The 18751-nt window shown below is 41.1% G+C and overlaps 2 protein-coding genes across 6 annotated transcripts in view; one reads left to right on the top strand and one right to left on the bottom strand.

Moving 5' to 3' along the window:
• Window positions 1-10683, top strand: part of LOC130558003 (regulator of G-protein signaling 22) — a 25579-nt gene extending 14896 nt beyond the window's left edge. For 4 of the 5 annotated variants that reach the window (XM_057340182.1, XM_057340184.1, XM_057340183.1 and 1 more), the window contains exons 21-23: window positions 10182-10266; window positions 10449-10493; window positions 10572-10683. In XM_057340182.1, the coding sequence (XP_057196165.1) occupies window positions 10182-10266; window positions 10449-10493; window positions 10572-10672 (231 nt within the window). In that variant the 3' untranslated portion in view covers window positions 10673-10683. Of the gene's footprint in view, window positions 1-7786; window positions 8371-10181; window positions 10267-10448; window positions 10494-10571 lie in introns of those variants that run through there. The other variant, XM_057340185.1, reaches the window with a different exon arrangement.
• An 8-nt stretch (window positions 10684-10691) lies between these two features.
• LOC130557688 (intermembrane lipid transfer protein VPS13B-like) overlaps window positions 10692-18751 on the bottom strand; it is a 79052-nt gene continuing 70992 nt past the window's right edge. Inside the window, exons 45-61 of the mRNA XM_057339677.1 lie at window positions 18538-18564; window positions 18223-18398; window positions 17856-18026; window positions 17316-17532; window positions 17032-17220; window positions 16784-16930; window positions 16331-16611; window positions 16116-16243; window positions 15800-16041; window positions 15608-15723; window positions 14747-15516; window positions 14504-14680; window positions 12294-12464; window positions 12050-12226; window positions 11874-11976; window positions 11547-11796; window positions 10692-11150 (exon numbers count right to left, since the gene is read on the bottom strand). Coding sequence (XP_057195660.1) covers window positions 10908-11150; window positions 11547-11796; window positions 11874-11976; window positions 12050-12226; window positions 12294-12464; window positions 14504-14680; window positions 14747-15516; window positions 15608-15723; window positions 15800-16041; window positions 16116-16243; window positions 16331-16611; window positions 16784-16930; window positions 17032-17220; window positions 17316-17532; window positions 17856-18026; window positions 18223-18398; window positions 18538-18564 — 3585 coding nt within the window. The 3' untranslated portion in view covers window positions 10692-10907. The remainder of the gene's footprint in view (window positions 11151-11546; window positions 11797-11873; window positions 11977-12049; window positions 12227-12293; window positions 12465-14503; window positions 14681-14746; window positions 15517-15607; window positions 15724-15799; window positions 16042-16115; window positions 16244-16330; window positions 16612-16783; window positions 16931-17031; window positions 17221-17315; window positions 17533-17855; window positions 18027-18222; window positions 18399-18537; window positions 18565-18751) is intronic.

The raw sequence follows: 18751 nt of genomic DNA, 5'->3' as shown, positions 1-18751 counted from the left end.
ACTCAACCTTGTGTGTTCTACCCATGTGGACTATTGCTTGTTTGCCTGCTTCCCGAGACTGGATTTCTACTGTGACCTTTTTTTGGTATGTGTTTGTTCCCCTGTGAACCCTGCCTTTTTTGAGTTTGTTCTATTTTTGATCACGAGGTTTTTTTGATTTTGGACTTTGTGGATTTACCTCTCCACCTTTTGGATTATTTACTTTTGTGAAGACCCTGCGTTTGCTTTTGGCTTTTTATTTTATTAAACTGGAATACTCAATCTGCTGTGTCTGCCTATATCTTCTGGGTTCCATCTAATACCACGTGGCTCGACTGGTGTAGTGATTATCCCTTACACCAGAGACCCGAGTTCGAGGCCGGGTCCTGACAATAAGTGGTTCAGATGACCAACGCACAAGGCTTTTCTGCATAATTAAAAAGTTAATTGTTTGGTCATTTACACATTCATAAATCTGGGATTATGTTTTATTAAAGTTTATGTATTTTAAATAAACAAGCGTGCAAAGTAGCCTACCTGTAACTGCGCTTTGCGTCCGCTTTCTGCTGACTGCTGAACGAGACTCACATGCTAAATGACCGACCTACAGTGTCACTCTCGTTCAATTCCTTCATGAACGACATGTACCAGTTCGTTCGATTCATTCACGAACGAGATCAGACTCAACAGCGACTCGGTCAGTGTGGGCGTATTCGTTCAGTGGAAGATCTAACCAATGACACGTCCCTTCACAGCCGGAACTGGAATGCTATTTGCTGACGTGACGCGAATGAGAGCTAAGCAATACTTTTTTGTTTTACAGTTTTTAGAGATGTGCTGACATGAATTAAACGCAATGAAGTCGTTTTTATTTGAAGGAACAATAAATGATACAAAATGCACCCAAACACCTGTGCTTGCAGTACAATAACTGAGTAAACAGGGCTTGACATTTTCCATGCAATAAAAATGACAATGTTAATTTGTCTTTGTTACATTTAACCATCAGCTTGCATTATTTTATTATTTTCGTAAGGATCTTTACATTGTGTCCGTTTCTGTACTTGTTGAAAAAGAGACCTCATCTTTCATTTCGTTTACGAGTGAGAAGTAACAGGCTAGCTCGTTCATGAACGAGAATCAGCGGGTCTCGTTCAGACTCAAACACAGGCTCGTTCAGTGAAGGGCGTATTCGTTCAGTACATTCAACCAATCATATGCATTGTCAAAGCTCACTCTCGAACGCCATTGGCTCGTGCTTTAGACACTCTTTTAAGCCAAGACGCTCTGTGCTCGAGGGAGAGATTTCAGTGAACGAGAACAATTCGTTCACTTAAAAGATTTGTTCAAAAAGAAGGATTCGTTCACGAACGAAACATAAACGCTCGTAAAATAAACCCTCAGAGCAACTGTGGAGATGAAGTTCATGTGTTCATATCCTCATACAGTGCAGACGCAGATAAATACTGTGCACATAATTCACTCAGACACGCAGAACAGCAGATGACATTTAAATAACAGGATTCCGCTCTGCATCTAGTTACATGGACTGCGCATCGATTATTGTTACACACAAACAAGAACAACCACGACAAACATGCAGCTCTGTCTAATGCACATATTCTTATTAGTCTACATATATGTCGTACTGTTGTTTTTTTTCAAGTTACTTGTCTGGTCGGGCAAGTAAAATTCTGTCTCACTCGCCCATACAAAACATTCACTTGTCCCGGACAAGCGTTAATGTCGAGCCCTGGTATGACTTTAGTATAGTTTAGAATATATTAGAATATAGTGGGGCTTGAGGAAATGACGTCGCCTGCGGCTGCGCAGTGCAACCTGATGCAGCCCCTGAAGTGAGACACAGGAAACAGAAATACAGCAAAATAATAATAATAACGAGACGAAATAACGTTATAACATTTCGTCTCGTCTCGTTTTGGTCAACGAAAATGATGAGACATTTTAGCATAGTTTTTATTTTGTAAACCATATTTAGTCTCGTTTTTATTCATCAACAAAATTGCATTATACATTTAATTATAGTCATCGACACATGACCAGCATTTACGTTGCGTCTCGTCTCGTTTTCGTCACGTGATAAAGGTTCGTTGACCACGATATTTAGTCATAATTTTCGTTGACGAAAGCAACACTACGACTATACTCGGAGGTGGTTAAAGTATACAAACGTTGCACCCATTCTACCCAAACGTGCACAATGACAACACAAAAGAGCACAGTCTAACAAAATATTATTTTATAGTTATTTACTCATTATTTTACTTGTTGTTATACATAAACTATGAAGTATCACTACAGATGGTGGAATTTCATCAAACTGATTGGAGTGCCTGAGGACGATGGCCTCTCTGACTGCGGCGCTTAGGGTTAGGGTACTTTTCAACCTCCTCCGCTGGCCTCCCTGCGTTGTCTTTGGTCGATATTATTCAACGTTTCATTTCGACAAATAAGAATATCCTAAACTTGAAGCCTGAAAAATTATCTGCGTGCACATGGGACTGTTTAACGTGGTGCTGTAAATGGACTTGCTGCGCCTAACTTAATGCGGTTATTAATGTGCCGTAATTACCTCAGGGGTCACGATCGAGGGGAGGCGGATGGCTTTTTATCTGCCTGGTTTTATTTTGAACTTAACTCATATTTTTATATTTTGTTACACTCATTGATTACATACGCTATTTCTAATAATAAAAAAAATTCTGGAAATTATCTTGCGGCCCCCACTTTGGAAACCCCTGATCTAGATGATGATTTAAATTCCAAGCGACTGTTATAAGAATGAACAACACTCTGTCACCATGCGCACACACACACGCACACACACACACACACACACGATAAACTAGCCGGTTCCTCTCCTTTGTGTTTACAGACGTGATGTAATGAAGCAAAGAGGTACTCCCCCAAATTCAAATTTCCTGCATGGGGCGACCCGACAGAAAATGATAAATCATTATTATAAGCTTACGCTGTGAATCAGGGTAAGATAAGACAATCTTTTTGAACATTTATCTGTCGGTGTGTTTACTCAAACATTGATTTTTGATTTGATTTTTGATTGCCCCAAAATGTTTTCAATAGTTTAAGTCATGAATCCTGAAACCACACTCTTGGGTGTCATATAAAAATGTTTAATTTCAATGAAAGTATATTTTGAATATTCAACTGAATATTTGAAATATAAGCGATCACTATACAAACTTTAAACTTCTGAACTTTTTTTACATTGTGGAGAGTCAGTTTATAGTTCACGTTAAGAAACGTGACTGCAGTTCGCCACAAAAAAATCAACAACACACAAATGGCGGATGACGTATTTCTTTTTTTTTGCAGAGGCAACCAGCGGATTTTGAAAAAATACTTTATTACATAAAGAGTTATTCAACAAACATTTTACCACTCACTACCAAAAGAAAAGAAAAAAATAGATTAAAGAAAAACACACACTTTTACATAATCTCTGGTCTTATATTAGTGGAATTGAAAAAAATAAGTTACCATCAACAACAGAGCACAAAGCCCCTTTTTCACACCATTTCATTTTAAAAGTCATGAGATCATCCATTGATTTATAAAAATGAAAATCAATAAGTATTCTTGCCTTAACTGTAGCTACAAACATGGCATTTATGTTTTGATCTAAACCCAGTTCAATTTTATTTTTTCTAGACATATAAATCGCTAACTTTGCTTGACCTAAAATAAAATTTAAACATTGACAAATAAACTTTTTTCTTCTAGCATATTTAAAACCAATTATAAAAACCTCTGTTGAAAAGGATTCATTACAACTGAGAAACAAAACCCGTAATAAATCAAACAAAATTTCCAGTCTAAAACAGTTCATATAAGCATGGAAAATAGTCTCTCGTTTAAAACAAAAAGGACATTCTGCAGTAACATTAGAGTTTAAAACCGAAATAAAAGCATTGACTGCTAAAACTCCATGTAAAAGTCTCCATTGTATGTCCCCAACTCTTTTATTCAAAGGTGGCTTATACAATGCTCTCCATTCCGGTTTGACATTATCACACAGTTTTAAAACACTACGCCATGGTGTATCAACCCTCTTATCAAGTACCTTTTTGTTAAAAACCAAAACACAAGCTTTGTAAAAGGATTTGCCAGTACTTAAAAACAAATTAAGACATAGAGAATTTCCAAAAACTAAAAACATTCCTGAAACATCATCTAACATAGGAAAAAGAAAAAAATCAGATAAAACATCGTTCTCATTTGGGACAGTTTTTCTTTCACAGTAATCCGATAAAAGTTTCAATTCATCAGAGGTGAGTCTTTTTTTCCATTTTTCCAGTAAATGAAACACAAAGCGTCTTGAATTAATCCTCAGACTTAAGGCCACTCCTTCCTTATTTTCAAAGTTGGGCCCTGCCAAATGAACTAAGCAACCCATTGTGCATATTTTATGATCCACCAGTGTTTTCGTAAGTCCAGGAATTACACAGTCATTATATGCTAGATCAAAACGAGCTCCATATACTAGCGGTTCTTGAAGGAGCCAGTGAAGAGATTTAACATTTTCTCCTCTTTGCACCTTGAACATCTTCCACACTTTTAGAACATTCCGGTAAAAACTGGGCATATCATTGATGTTCAACTTTGACAAGTCCATAAAGAAAAGGCTTCTGTCCATTTTCAAATTTCCAAGGCCTTGCAATATTTCACATGCAACTGCTTTCCAGCCTGAATTTATCGGACCATAAAGAAATCTTTGCAAAAACTGCAACCGAAAAGCTGCTGTTCTACTTTGGAGATGTATTAAACCTTGTCCTCCTTCTTCTTTAGGTAAGTACAGAACACTCTGAGGAACCCAATGCATCTTGTCCCAGAAAAAATCTACTAAAATCGCTTGAATATTTGCCAACAGGTGCAAAGGAGGATCTATGCAGTTTAACTTATGCTATAGCGAGGAAGCCACTAAATTATTGATAATTAAAGTTCGACCTCTATATGACATATTTGGGATTAGCCACTTCCATTTTTCAAGTCGGCCTTTAACTTTTTCAACAGTTCCCTCCCAGTTTTTTTGTACATTCGTTTCATCTCCTATAAAAACTCCCAAATATTTGAAACCTCCGTTCTTCCACACTAAACCAGGAGGAAGGGAAAAAGAGAGTTTTTTCCATTCCCCTATCAGCAGTGCTTCACTCTTATCCCAATTAATTTTAGCAGAAGATAGCTTTTTAAAATCATTAAGTAAACTCATTAAAACCTTAACATCACTCTGTTGACTAACAAACACTAAGACATCATCAGCATAGGCGGAAAGACTTATACTCTTACCATAATTAGGCAAAATAAAACCTTGTACATTTTTCCTTAACTGTTGTAACAACGGTTCTATTGCTAGCGAGTATAACATTCCAGAGAGCGGGCATCCTTGCCTTACGCCTCTACCAACCTTAAAAGGAGTGCATAAGCCACCATTGATTTTGAGTATGCTCTCAACATCACTGTACAATACTTTGACTTTATCTATGAAACTTTTACTAAAACCAAAAGCTTTTAGTGTTTCCCATAAGTATGCGTGTTCAACTCTGTCAAACGCCTTTTCTTGATCTAAAGAAATCAAACCAATATTACTATTAAACAACTTAGAGACATCAAAGATATCTCTAATAAGGGAGATATTATCAAAAATTGACCTTTTAGGAACACAATAGGTTTGGTCCGGATGAATCACCGTATTCATAATTTTTGCTAATCTGTTTGCTAACACTTTAGAAAGAAGTTTATAATCACTAGACAGAAGTGAAACTGGTCTCCAATTTTTAATATCAGTGAGGTCCCCTTTCTTAGGAAGTAGAGTTAGGACTGCTCTCCGGCAACTCAAAGGTAGCAGACCTTCATCTAAACTACCATTGAGTACCTCTAAGAGATCCTCTCCTAAGGTTTCCCAAAAACTTTTATACAAGTCTATGGGTATCCCATCAATTCCAGGTACCTTTCCAGATTCCATGCTCTGAACAGCTTCATGCAGTTCACTCAGGCTAATCATCCCCGAAATCTCTGCATTGTCTGTATCAGAAACCTTTGGCAAATCCTTAAAGAAGACACTCTCTTCAATATCATCCGATTCCAATTCACTACTGTACAGTTCTTTATAAAATCCAATTGCCCTCCTCCTAATCTCTACTGGATCAGACAACAAAGGTCCCTCTTCAGATCGCAGAGCATGAATGATTCTTTTTTGGCCATTTTTTCTTTCAAGATTAAAGAAATACTTAGAAGGTGCATCCATTTGATCAAGACTAATAAATCTCGACCGAACCAAAGCCCCCTGCGTTTTTAACCCTAACAAATCTGCTAGTTGATTTTTTTTTCCAGAAAGAATTTTCAAGTAACTTTGTTGTTTTGTTGATTCTGCCAATTCTTGCAACTTCATTATATCATTCTCTAATTTTTTCATTGATTGGTTCAAAACTTTTGTGCTATTGTGAGCATACTGCTGAAAAAATTGTTTAATTTGGATTTTTCCATAATCCCACCATTTCTGTAAAGACTGAAAGGATGCTTTCTTTGTTTTATAATCAGCCCAAAACAATTTAAAAGTGCATACAAAATCCTTATTGTCTAACAAAGTTGAGTTAAAGTGCCAATAAGCACTCTTAGGCTTGACAAAATTTAAAAAGAAAGAAACTTTCACCATACAATGATCTGAAAAAGCAACAGGAAAAATACAACACTCTTTAAAAATGGCAACATGATGACTAAATGTGTAAAATCTATCCAGTCTTGCTAGAGACAAAGCATTGTCACGTGTATGTGCCCAGGTATACTGCCTTTCCCCCCCATGAAAAGTCCTCCATACATCGCTTAACTCATGCCTATTAATTAGCTGAAAAAGACGTTTTCTTGATGGCATATGAGGTTCAATGTGATTTCTATCACAATCACTCACTGTACAATTAAAATCACCTCCCAAAAATAAATAATCATAGTTAGAAACATTTTGTAAAACAGAACATAGAGTATTTAAAAAGAGCATCCTATCAGTTGTTGAGTTGGGGACATACACACAAATAAAAACAAGGCTATAATTTTCCAATTGTGCTCTGACTTTTAGAAGTCTACACTTCAAAACCTCTTCGACTTGATATGACAAAGGATTAAAAGTTTTTGCAAATAATATTGCTACACCTCCACTTAAGGTGGTATTATGACTAAAAAAAGATAACCCTTCCCATTCCTTAATCCAATCATTTACATTTTTCATATCGCTATGAGTTTCTTGAATAAGAGTGACATCTATATTTTTCTGCTTAATGATTTCATAGATATTAGCTCTTTTTCTGTGATCTCTAGCACCATTAACATTCAAGGAGGCAACATGCACTGCAGCCATGCTAAAAATAAAAAATAAAAAAAATACGCAAACAAAAACAAACAAATCCATATTAAAGATGTTCTTAGTGCTCAAGTCCATCTAACTCAGTGCCAACTTTTACAATCTTTTTCAATCGGAAGACCTCCAACTCTAAAAAACATCCTTCTGCCATGAAACTTTTAGTCTTATCATAGAACTGCTTTAGATCAGGAAAATAATCCTTTACAATCACACCTCTTTTATTTTTTGTGTTCTTAAGAAAACGTTTGATGTCTATAACCTCATAACTTCTGCTTATTCCTTCAGTCTGTGACATCGCTGTACTTGAATCAGACATTTCACCTTCACTTTCCGACTCCATCTGATCACTGAGAAAATCCCCTTTTTTAAAACACTTTGCACTACTAATCTTCTCCTTATTTTTCCTTTTTGTAGGCACTTTGAACATCTTATGCTCCATTTCTATCTCAGACGTGTCATCTTCCCTCGTGTTTTCTACATCACTGTTCAACATCACATCTTCCACAGCCATAGAAGTTTGATAAGTATCCCTACTTTCATTCACGATATCCGTTGAGGTCGATCCAGCTTCAACATCCTTATTCCTACTACTTCGAGTAGCGTTATCCTTATCAGGACATGCACGGACTAGATGTCCCGATTTACCAGTCGTGGTTTCAGTCGTGACAAACACTACATATTCAAAATCATCCACCCGCATCCAATCGTAATTTTTTTAATCGGCGAAACCAACTTCCCATATCGTGAGAGTGCTTGTTTCAGAATATCAATATCATATCAGAGAGAGAGAGTGAGAGAGAGAGAGTGAAAGAGAGAGAGTGAGAGAGAGAGAGTGAAAGAGAGAGAGAGAGAGAGAGAGAGAGTGAAAGAGAGAGAGTGTGTGAGAGGGAGAGAGAGAGAGAGAGAGAGAGAGAGAGAGAGAGAGAGAGAGAGAGAGAGAGAGAGAGAGAGAGAGAGAGAGAGAGAGAGAGAGAGAGAGAGAGGAAGAGGAGGAGAGATGAGATGATAGAGAAGATTGACAGAGTGAGAGATGAGAGAGAGAGAGTCGAGGAGCAGAGGTTTGAGACGTAGTTGAGAGGTATTTTTTGTTTTTTGATTGAGGGATGAGAAGAGATGAGAGAAGAGAGAGAAGAGAGAAGGAGAAGATGAGAGATGAGGAGAGAGAGAAGAGAGAGAGAGGAGAGAGAGAGAGAGACAGAGAGAGAGAAGGAGAAGGAAGGTGAGATATAGGCTGATGCTAAGAGAAGAGAGAGGATGCGAGTAGAAGATGAGAGAGGAGAGAGAGGAGAAGAAATGATTCTGAAAGAGATGAGATTGGGGGTGTTGTGATTGTAGAGAGAGAGAGAACGAGAGAGAAGAGATGGTGAGAGGAGTAGGAGATGAGAGACAGAGATGATAAGATGAGAGAGAGACAGAGAGTAAGATAGAGAGAGAGTAGTGTGGTTTTGGATGTAGGAGAGAGAGAGAGAGAGAGAGAGAGAGAGAGACAGAGAGAGAGAGAGAGAGACAGAGAGAGTGAGAGAGAGAGAGAGAGAGAGAGAGATTCCAAAAAGACGCTAAAATATTCTCTTTTATTTATAGTTTACTTTAAAGAGTGTTTCAAATATATATTTTGTAATATCATTAAAAGTTAATGAAAATTGCATATTTAAAGAACAAAGGCATTATTACATTTGAATCAATTCTGGTTAAGACACTGTCAGTGTCAATTCTCAAGAGAAATATATTAAAAAATATATATTTACAATACAAATATATTACATAATATACGAGCACTGAAATAACTACAATAGTACTATTCTTCATTTATAATTGATCCTTCATTTACTGCTCCGCTGTGTTTGGATTGAGCGGGAATAAAGATTAAGTCTATACATGAATGAAATAAAAGATGACGCATTACACGTGACGCATGAGTTGTGTTTAATTTTCTGCATTTAACAGACACATTTATCCAAAGCAATCGAGTGCATTCAATCACTACATCTGTGTGTTTGTGTCAGGATTCAAACACATAACCATTGTACTGATAACACAACGATCTACCAGCTGAGCGACAGGGACACGCTTGCAATTTCTGTAAAAAGTACAAAGGAAACCACGCATTTAATTTTTTTCATTGCTAAGTATTTCTTCACATTTGAGTGAATTCAGCATATGTCCGTTAATGATCGTGGAGTTAAGATAACTGTATTGTTGTATTGATAACTGTAAGCGTGTGTGTGTGTGCGTGCGTGTGTGTGTGTGTGTGTGTGTGTGCGCGTGTGTGTGTGTGTGTGTGTGTGTGTGTGTGTGTGAGTGTTACTGGTAAACTGCATTCAGATGTGTAAACAAACAGTGACGCTTGTTTGAGTTCTTTTCACAGTCTACTATAAACTATAATATAAAAGTCTTTTCAAAAGGTAAATAACACAGTTTACGTTTCTCTTCAAAGGGCTCTTGCGTTGTGTTACAGTACTAATGGAGTTTGTGTGATGCTTGCATCTGTTTAAACCTTGAAATCTGTATCATGTTGAAACATAATGTCACTTTTAGGTTTAAAGAATTCACAGTATGGTAAGTGTTCATTTTTTTCCAGCTGTGTGATATGAACGCCTTAAACCCACTACATGACGCTGAATGACTGATGAACCATCACCGTTACGGCTCATCTTTCTGTGTTTGTGCCCAAAACCATTTACGCAGTTTCCAGATTGCATTTGGAAATGTTACATTTGAACTGTATTACACAGTAACAATTCCTCCTGCTAACGAAGGTGAAGATCTTCATTCTGTCAGCTGATGGTGAAACATGTTGTTTTGTCATCAGATCTCGTGGTGTTACTCAAAGCATATGGCAGCGCTTGAACATGAAAAAACCCTGAGTGAGGAAGTGACATCATCATGTGGGACAGGTTTGATTGGTCTAATTTGAGCAACATTTGAAATTATTTCTGACACGAGTCACTACCTTTAAGGTCCTCAAAAATACCGTTAACTATGTACACACACACACACACACAGGAAACATGTTGTGATGTTTTTGCTGTTCATTTAAGATGATGACCGATACAGTCATTTCATGTTTTGTGTGCAGACAGCCGTTCAGCTTCCAGTGTGAGCCGCACAAACACACAAACAGGTCAGACATGCTCTTTCTCTGATAGTCACCACACACACGCACGCACATGATTGTGTTGTGAATGTTTGTGTGTTGCAGGTCAACAGAACCTCAGAAACACACGCCTGCGACCGTCTGTATCCAAACACACAGACAGAGTTACAGCTCACAACACCGAACTCACACAAGACAACATGTGACAATAGCACACAACACTCCTTATACTTCATTACAAAATTTAATAAGCAACACTTATTTAAGTGATTCATTTGCTCAGAATATTAAAATAAAAACAGTAATCATCTTTCTTGCATTGCTTATAAAAATACAAATGAAAAGCCTTATTTGAGTGTTTTTATAAATACTGATGTCCATAGAGGGGAAAAAAAGCTCTAGTTGAATGTTTATAAAGCATTTCTCATGTGATGAAGACTGTCAGTGGAAGCCGATGCGAAGGGCTTTATTTTTCACCATGGTAAACTTGCATATAAAGACGTGTGCGAAGGCCGGGTCGGCCTGATAATGATATGCTTTTGTGGCGGTGGGCGGCGGTTCAATAGGAGTGATGAACGTCTGCTGACAGAGAGACGGTGAGAGATACTGAGACGCTCCCGAGACAAAATCCACCAGACGCTTATACTGCAGCTCTGAGAGACTCTCACGACCACCGCCGTCACCCTGACAGAGAGAGAGAGAGAGAGAGAGAGAGGATATCAATTTATATGTCAAGTTTAACGCTCACAATGTGATCATACTGTATATTACGTCACACATTCTACTTAATAACAGTCTGATTACAGAAAATTACTTTTACAGTTATGTGAGACTTTTACAATTTTCCTGTTTTTATACATTTTTGTTTTATTTCTGTAGTTTTGTCTTATGTCTCTACCGTCTGTATTAACATGTATTCACTGTGAAGCTGCTTTGCAACATTGTAATAATGTGAAAAGCACTATAGAAATAAAAGTGAATCAAAAACTTTGTTTATCTTTTTTTTATGATTTGTGATGTATTACAAAAACAAATATAGTGGCAGGCAGTAATTCAATTTTTAGCAAATCCGTCATTTACCTCGGTGTCACTGGTCACTCTGTGCTGCTGCAGCGTGAGCGTGATGCGTCCAGGCGTGTGTGTGTCATGTTCACACTGGATCTCAGTGATGGGAAACGCCTGCTGTTGTGCGTCCTCACACACACTGACCACGAACAGAACCTCTCCACTGAGCAACAAACAGCCCGAGTGTTCCTGACCTGAACCGCTCACCATACACACCTCCAGAGCCATGTGCAGCTCCGCACGACCCAGAGACTGTAACATCTTCCTACACAACACAAACACACAACAACATTAGACACACACAGCAGCATTACACAAACGCCGTGCAGTGCGTAGATTTACCAGATGTATTTGACGTGGCTGTTGACAGCGTCGGCTGATTTTCTGTCTGTAGGAAGATGCAGCTGTTGAGGAAGCTGCCACAGTCCAGCGCCGTGAAGAAGACCTGAAAACACACACATTATTGTGTATGTTGTGCATGTAAACACACTGCCTTTATATCTGAATGCTGACTGTACCGTAACCCGTCTGTGACACCAGTTCAGCCGCTCCTCCTATTGGCTTGGTGAAAACTCCCACAATGCCTTTTCCCACTCCAGAGATGACGCCGCGCGCTGCGCTGCTCGCTGAATCAGGCATCTCAAGAGTCCGTGTGAATGTTTGCATGGGCTGATCCACAATACCTGCGATGGCTCCTGCACACACACACACACATGAGTGTCACAGGTAGAGAGAGAGTGAGTGTGTGCGCATGTGTCTCACCCAGCAGACTGATGCCCAGTCTGGACAGGCCTTGTCTCAGTCCGTCTCCCAGAGTCTCAGGCAGTTGTCTTCGCCACTCCTCCTGTCTCATGTAATGCTCATCATCCAGTGACAGACGGTCCATGTTACGCGCAAGACTCGTCGCTAGGTTAGTGATGGACGTCAGAGTCCCTGCACAGACCCCCCACACACCCCCCCCAATATTAAAGAAAAAGATTTCACATGAAAGTGCTGTACACACACACACACACACACAGGTTTGTTTTACTATACTAGTCAGGATATTACACTGATTTTATATCAGGCATATGACATATTCTATCCTCTAAACCTAAATCAGTGGATCTACACACATGTACACACTCACACACAGCAGCAGAAGTGAAGTGTGTGCAACTGTGTTTGTCCAATACAGTGTTCATTTTAACAGCAAATTTTGATTTAGTTTTAGTCACATTTTAGTCAACCCCATCATTTTAGTTTTAGTCTAGTTGTAGTCCATGAAATATGAAAAACATTTTAGTCAAATAAATATACATTATATTTAGTCTACTAAAATCTAAATGGTTTAAATCATTACTTGGTGTAATTAAATGTTCTATACAAAGATTCAACTGTTTTGACATAATTTACTTCACCTTAGAATGAAATTAAACCAGGTCATTACCTTTATTTTTCAGAAAAGTTCAGTAACTAGATATGCATTATTGGAACACAGAATATTAGACCATGAACGACATGTTCCAGTTCATTCAATCCCATTTGACTCAATTGACTCGTTAAGTAGGGCGTGTTCATTCAGTTCATTCAACCAATGATACGCTCTGACAGGGCTCACACTCAAAGGCTATTGGCTCATGGCATGCCTCTTTGAGCTGCGCTGTCTTTGCCTGATACAGCAATGAATGAGAAATAGCTTTCATATAAATTGTATTACATTTCTTTAGTCATGCAAACATGTTACATACTTGGTTCGAATGTACAGTTTGACTCACTTCATCGCTTCTATAATCAGTAGACGTTAAGCAGCAGCTCGTGATAAGTGAACATCGGCATATAAAACCCTTTCTAATGGTTTCGGGGTGACTCGACTGCAGTCGCGCTTCCAGTTTAAGCCGTTTTACCGGCGATCGTGCAGGAAAATAAGCCGCTTTGTAAACCGCGTGGAGACGCAGAATATATGTGTGTGTGTGTGTGTGTGTGTGTGTGTGTGTGTGTGTGTGTGTGTGTGTGTGCTTCCCTTCTCCCAGACTTCTCTCCACCGTTTTAACAACGAAATTAACACTGGTCCAATAGCACTGACTACACATGTGACACCATCATGTGAACACCAGGTGTCGCTACAGTCACACAATATAGCTCTGGATTACAAACTCTGAATCTGATTGATTTATTTAGAGTTTGTAACACAGTAAAATCAGAGTAAACTGTGATGTTTAACGTCGCAAACAAACACAAAACAAACATATAAAAACATGAATGTCAGCAGGGATGAGCATCTTCTCCCCACTGAGCAAACATGCATCCTGATGTAGTTTTAGATGCTTCAAAAGGTGTAAAGTGTACACAATTCATTATGTCCAGCAGCAGCTATATTACAATATTATTTATACTTTTCATATTATCATTCACAATTCACCAAAAAAACACTTGATCCAAAACAACATCACCAGTTTGTGTGTCCTCTGATCAATCAAACCCGTGTGTGTGTGTCTCATGTAAAGTGTGTGTGTGTAAATGTCCTCCTTTATTCGTGTCACCCCGCACGACTTATTATTTTAATACGCAGTATCTCTCATATGTATAAATACATATCAACACAATCTGATGGGAATTCATGCCTGTTTTACAAGGTGCTCATTCCTGTTTCCCATACATCTCATTCATGTTTTGTAATGATTTGACCTGTGATGTCAGGTTTAGGGGCGGGGTCAGAGGACGCATTTATCATTACTTTGCCACCTCATGAAACTCATGTTTTTAGCTAAATTAGCCTTTGTGGCTGTGATTTTAGGGTTCGAGAAGGTGTTGGTTAGCCACCTCCTAAAATATGTATAATATCTTGTGATATCAGGTTATAAATATAAATGTACCTACACACGCGCTCTGTGCACCCTACTTGTAAGTCGCTTTGGATAAAAGCGTCTGCCAAATGAATAAATGAATCGATAGATTCCAATAGATTTCGAGTTCGGTGTGCGTGTTGTCACCTTTAGAGATGTGTTTGATGAAGGAGTTTGTTCCTCTGGAGACGCCACTAATAAAAGCTCCCGGCCCACGAGTCAAACCTTCATATGGCAACCTGAAAAAATCCGACACTCCGTTCCCGATGCTCCGCACCAGACTGGCAGGACTGCCCAGGATTTCCAGAGAACCGACGACCCACCCTGCACAGATATCAGAGGTGTGAATCTAACCGCGGTTGTGTGTGTGAGAGAGAGAGAGAGACTCACCCGCTCTGAAGAGAGCTCCGGCGGCGTAATGCAGTGCGAGCGTGTGTACGAGGTGTCGAGGTGTCGTGCAGATGGGTCCTCGTTCAAACAGTGAGAACGACAGCGGAGTGTGATCAGATGCGATGTAGAGCTTTAGAGACGCGTGGATGCTCACCAGCAGATGAACGGCTTCGATCGAAAGCTTCTGCAGACGCACCGGCATCTCCAGCGCCCGCATGGACTCCAGGAGCTCGCCCGGAACCTCCGTCCCCGTGCTCCAACCGCTACCTCGCTCGCCCAGCGTGGACTCTGGGATGTAGGTGTGGAAGAGTGTCTTCATGTAATAAATGAAAGTGTCCTCCAGATAGACTCGTGCCGGTTTGACGCGGAACGCGAGCCGGTCCAGCCGCCCGTCTGCCGAGACGCTGACGGTCAGAGACAGAAAACACGCTTCACAGAAGCCATGCGGGGCGAGCGGCACGCCGGGGTCACACGTACACACGGCCGCGTCCGTCTGCTGCTCCTGACACACAATGACAGGGAAGTGGAAGCTGGCGCGGTTGTACAGCTGATTGTCCAGCTGCAGGCCGCTGCAGTGCACCTGGACCCTGTGAGTGGGCGGAGCCTCCACATCACCAGCCAACGGTTCATTGGGTGGCAGATGAAGCAGCAGTTTGGACACGGTGAGACGTAACAGCTCCACAGAACTGGAAGGGGTGGTGATGTCATCACAGAGTGCCACGCTCACCTCATTTAACAGAATCCTGAATGAGAGCATCTGATTGGACAGCCTGTCAAAAACACACACAGGCTCAATACCGCCCTCTGGTGGAGTAACACGGACAACAACATGAACACAAATGCGTTTGTGCGCTTGTGTACCTGTGGTGTGTGACGAGATCTTCAGCGTTGCTCTCGGGTGCGAGCGTCAGTGTGATGGTGGCACTCTGGTGAAGCACATCAGTGTACAAACAGCCAAACCCCGGCAGGAAAACAACCTAATAAACACGCACACGCATGACACTCACGTATGGCGGCGTGTTTCAGTAACGCTGTGTGTTGTGTGTTGTGTACCTGTGTTCCAGGGCTGCTAATATCAATGGCGTCCGTCCAGCTGAGTGTGATGGGCGTGTCTGTGGGGTCGATGGGTGTGGTTATGGGATCAGTGGGCGTGTCCGTGATGAGGCAGAGCAGCAGTGTGGGCAGCGTGTCTTTCTGTTTGCACTCGGGAAAGTTAGAGGTGTGATGATACAACTCATGATGAACAGATGACACGGCCGGCAACGTCCTACAAAACACTTCAGCTCGCGGACACTCTGAAACACACACAACAGCAGTCATTTTCATATCTACATATGTCACTGCTTGTGTGTCAGTGTGTGTGTGTTACCTCTGAGGTTTTCCTTCAGTAACAGATTCATGGGGCAGCGGTTGTGAATCAGCATCCGCGGACACAGATCTTCACTTACAGCCACATACGTGATGCCCTGATGCTCCTGACACGTCACAACAAGAGCTCTGACACACACACACACACACAACAGTCAATTACAGTACTGACCACAAGTCACCATACACCCGACACACACACACACACACACACACCTGGTGCTGAAAGGCTGTGTGTCATCCGGCGTCACAGGTACACAAACACTCTGTCTGGGGAAATCCGATCTGATGAGCGCTGGAAGACTCCACGTGTCTCCCTCACAGCTCAACAGCAGCTGCTTCGACATCATCAGCGGGACGTCTGCTTCTGACCGGATCCGAGCGCTGGACGCAGGTCTCAGGACATCCCAGGAGGCCACAGCACAACACACCTGATCACCTTCAACATGACCCGCAGGATTCAGAGCGAACACTGATGATTCAGGCACCTGATACACCTGAACAACACACACACACACACACACACACACACACACACACACACACACACACACACACACAATTGAGTTTGTTAAGATGAGTTACCCCACTGAATAAAATATTACGCAACATTAATTTAAACGTGTTTCTATGTAGTATCTGTGAATCATTTGTGTGTTTGTGCTGTACCTGGTCATGTGTTGTGTTGGGCTGTTGTGACATCACAGCTCTGCACTTAATGATGTTTGTTGTGTTGTTGAGCAGGACGGTTTTATCTTCAATCTGTAAAACCTGAATCCCGTATTTCACTGAAGATGACACACACAACTGACAGAGCTGACAGACACACACATGACAGAGAGAAACAGTTTAGTTGCTGACAGATAAAAAACCACACATGTAATATTTAGTGTGTTGGGTTTCAGTAACACACACACCTTGAGTTTTCCGGGTTGTGTTCCGAGTGTGATGTCAGTGTGTATGTATCCGTCTTCATCCAGCAGCAGGACATCAGCTCCGCCCCCCTCTGGCCACCGTGGTGATGACACCTCATGGACCAATCGCACGGCAGGAGACTTGTGCACTGTGTTAGTTTGTGGCCAATAAATGCCAATCTGAAACGCATCCTGTTACACACACACACACACACACACACACACACATGTTTGCGCAGCTATCTTTATGAGGACATACATTGTTAGAGAGAGAGAGAGAGAGAGACCTTGAAATTGGGTGGTGTGATGGTTTTTCCAGCTGGTATTTGTGTGATGATGTTTTCAGCTTCAAACAGCCACAGGTCCCAGTGTGAGCGATTGAGCAGCAGAGCCCACGGCACCACCTCCACCATCAGAGTGTTCAGACCCCACTTCCACACGCTCAAACGCACCTGCATGGGACTGTCCCACTGCACCACACCCGACTCGCCCTGCTCCACACACCTGAGCAACACACACAGAATTGTATTGTTAGGGTTATATGTGAATATTCAGTAAATGTGTGAGTGTGTTTTTAGTGGCATGAACACATGATTAAGCATCTGTCAATCAAACACAGCTCTATACCCAACCTGTAACAAACCCAACAAATGTCTCGGTGTTTAAAGTCATGTGTTAGTCATATCAGGTCAGTGTGTGTGTGTGTGTCAAGAATCTCTCCTGGTAAATGTGAGGAAAGACATCGGGATGTATCAGATACAATTCTGTGTCATTATAATAAATCTGTGTGTGTGTGTGTGTGTGTGTGTGTGTGTGTGTGTGTGTACCTGTGTGTGTCTCTGCTGGTGTACGGCCAGGCTGGATGCTGTGCTGTCATCTCTCCATAGAAGTGATGTAAAAGATTGTGTTGTTTCTGATCTGCTGTTGATCTGCTGATGATCTGTTTAATGACAGCAGTGGACACTGGAACAGCACAGTCCGACACATCATCTTCCTCACTGAAACACACACACACACACACACACACACACACACACACACACACACACACACACACACGCACACGCACACGCACACGCACACGCACACGCACACACACACACACACACGGTTAAAACCACACATCAAGTAAGACTGTTTCTTTGTGTATAACTGCATATATCTGTGTGTGCGTGTGTGTGTGTGTGTGTGCACCTGGCCTGGAAGGTGAGGTGGTGTATCAGATCTGCTTCTACGTTGAGCAGCGCCTCCTGGTGGCCTCCTCCATGAATGAGTTGTGTGTCTTTGTGTCCCAGACTTCTTTTCTCAATGTGAACCAGAAGAGCATCAGGCAGGTGACTCCACATCATAAAGAGAGGACTAAACACAACCTGAACACACAACACAACACAACTGCTTCAATCATCTGACTTCAAACCTGGAGAATGCAGGTCACAGCTCTATATTTACATGTTTGGTCCATGTTTCTGTATGTCTTCCTCTCTTGCTCTTGTGTGTGTGTGTGCTCACGAGTGTCTGTTGCATGTGTGTGTGTGTCTGTGTGCGTGTGTGTGTACTCATGAGTGTCTGTTGCATGTGTGTGTGTGTGTGTGTGTGTGTACTCACGAGTGTCTGTTGCATGTGTGTGTGTGTGTGTGCGTGTGTACTCACGAGTGTCTGTTGCATGTGTGTGTGTGTGTGTGTGTACTCACGAGTGTCTGTTGCATGTGTGTGTGTGTGTGTG

Source organism: Triplophysa rosa, linkage group LG8, assembly GCF_024868665.1.
Source record: "Triplophysa rosa linkage group LG8, Trosa_1v2, whole genome shotgun sequence".
NCBI classification, from domain to species: Eukaryota; Metazoa; Chordata; class Actinopteri; order Cypriniformes; family Nemacheilidae; genus Triplophysa; species Triplophysa rosa.
Note: the sequence above shows the minus strand (reverse complement) of the source record. Positions and strands in the feature narration are given on the sequence as shown.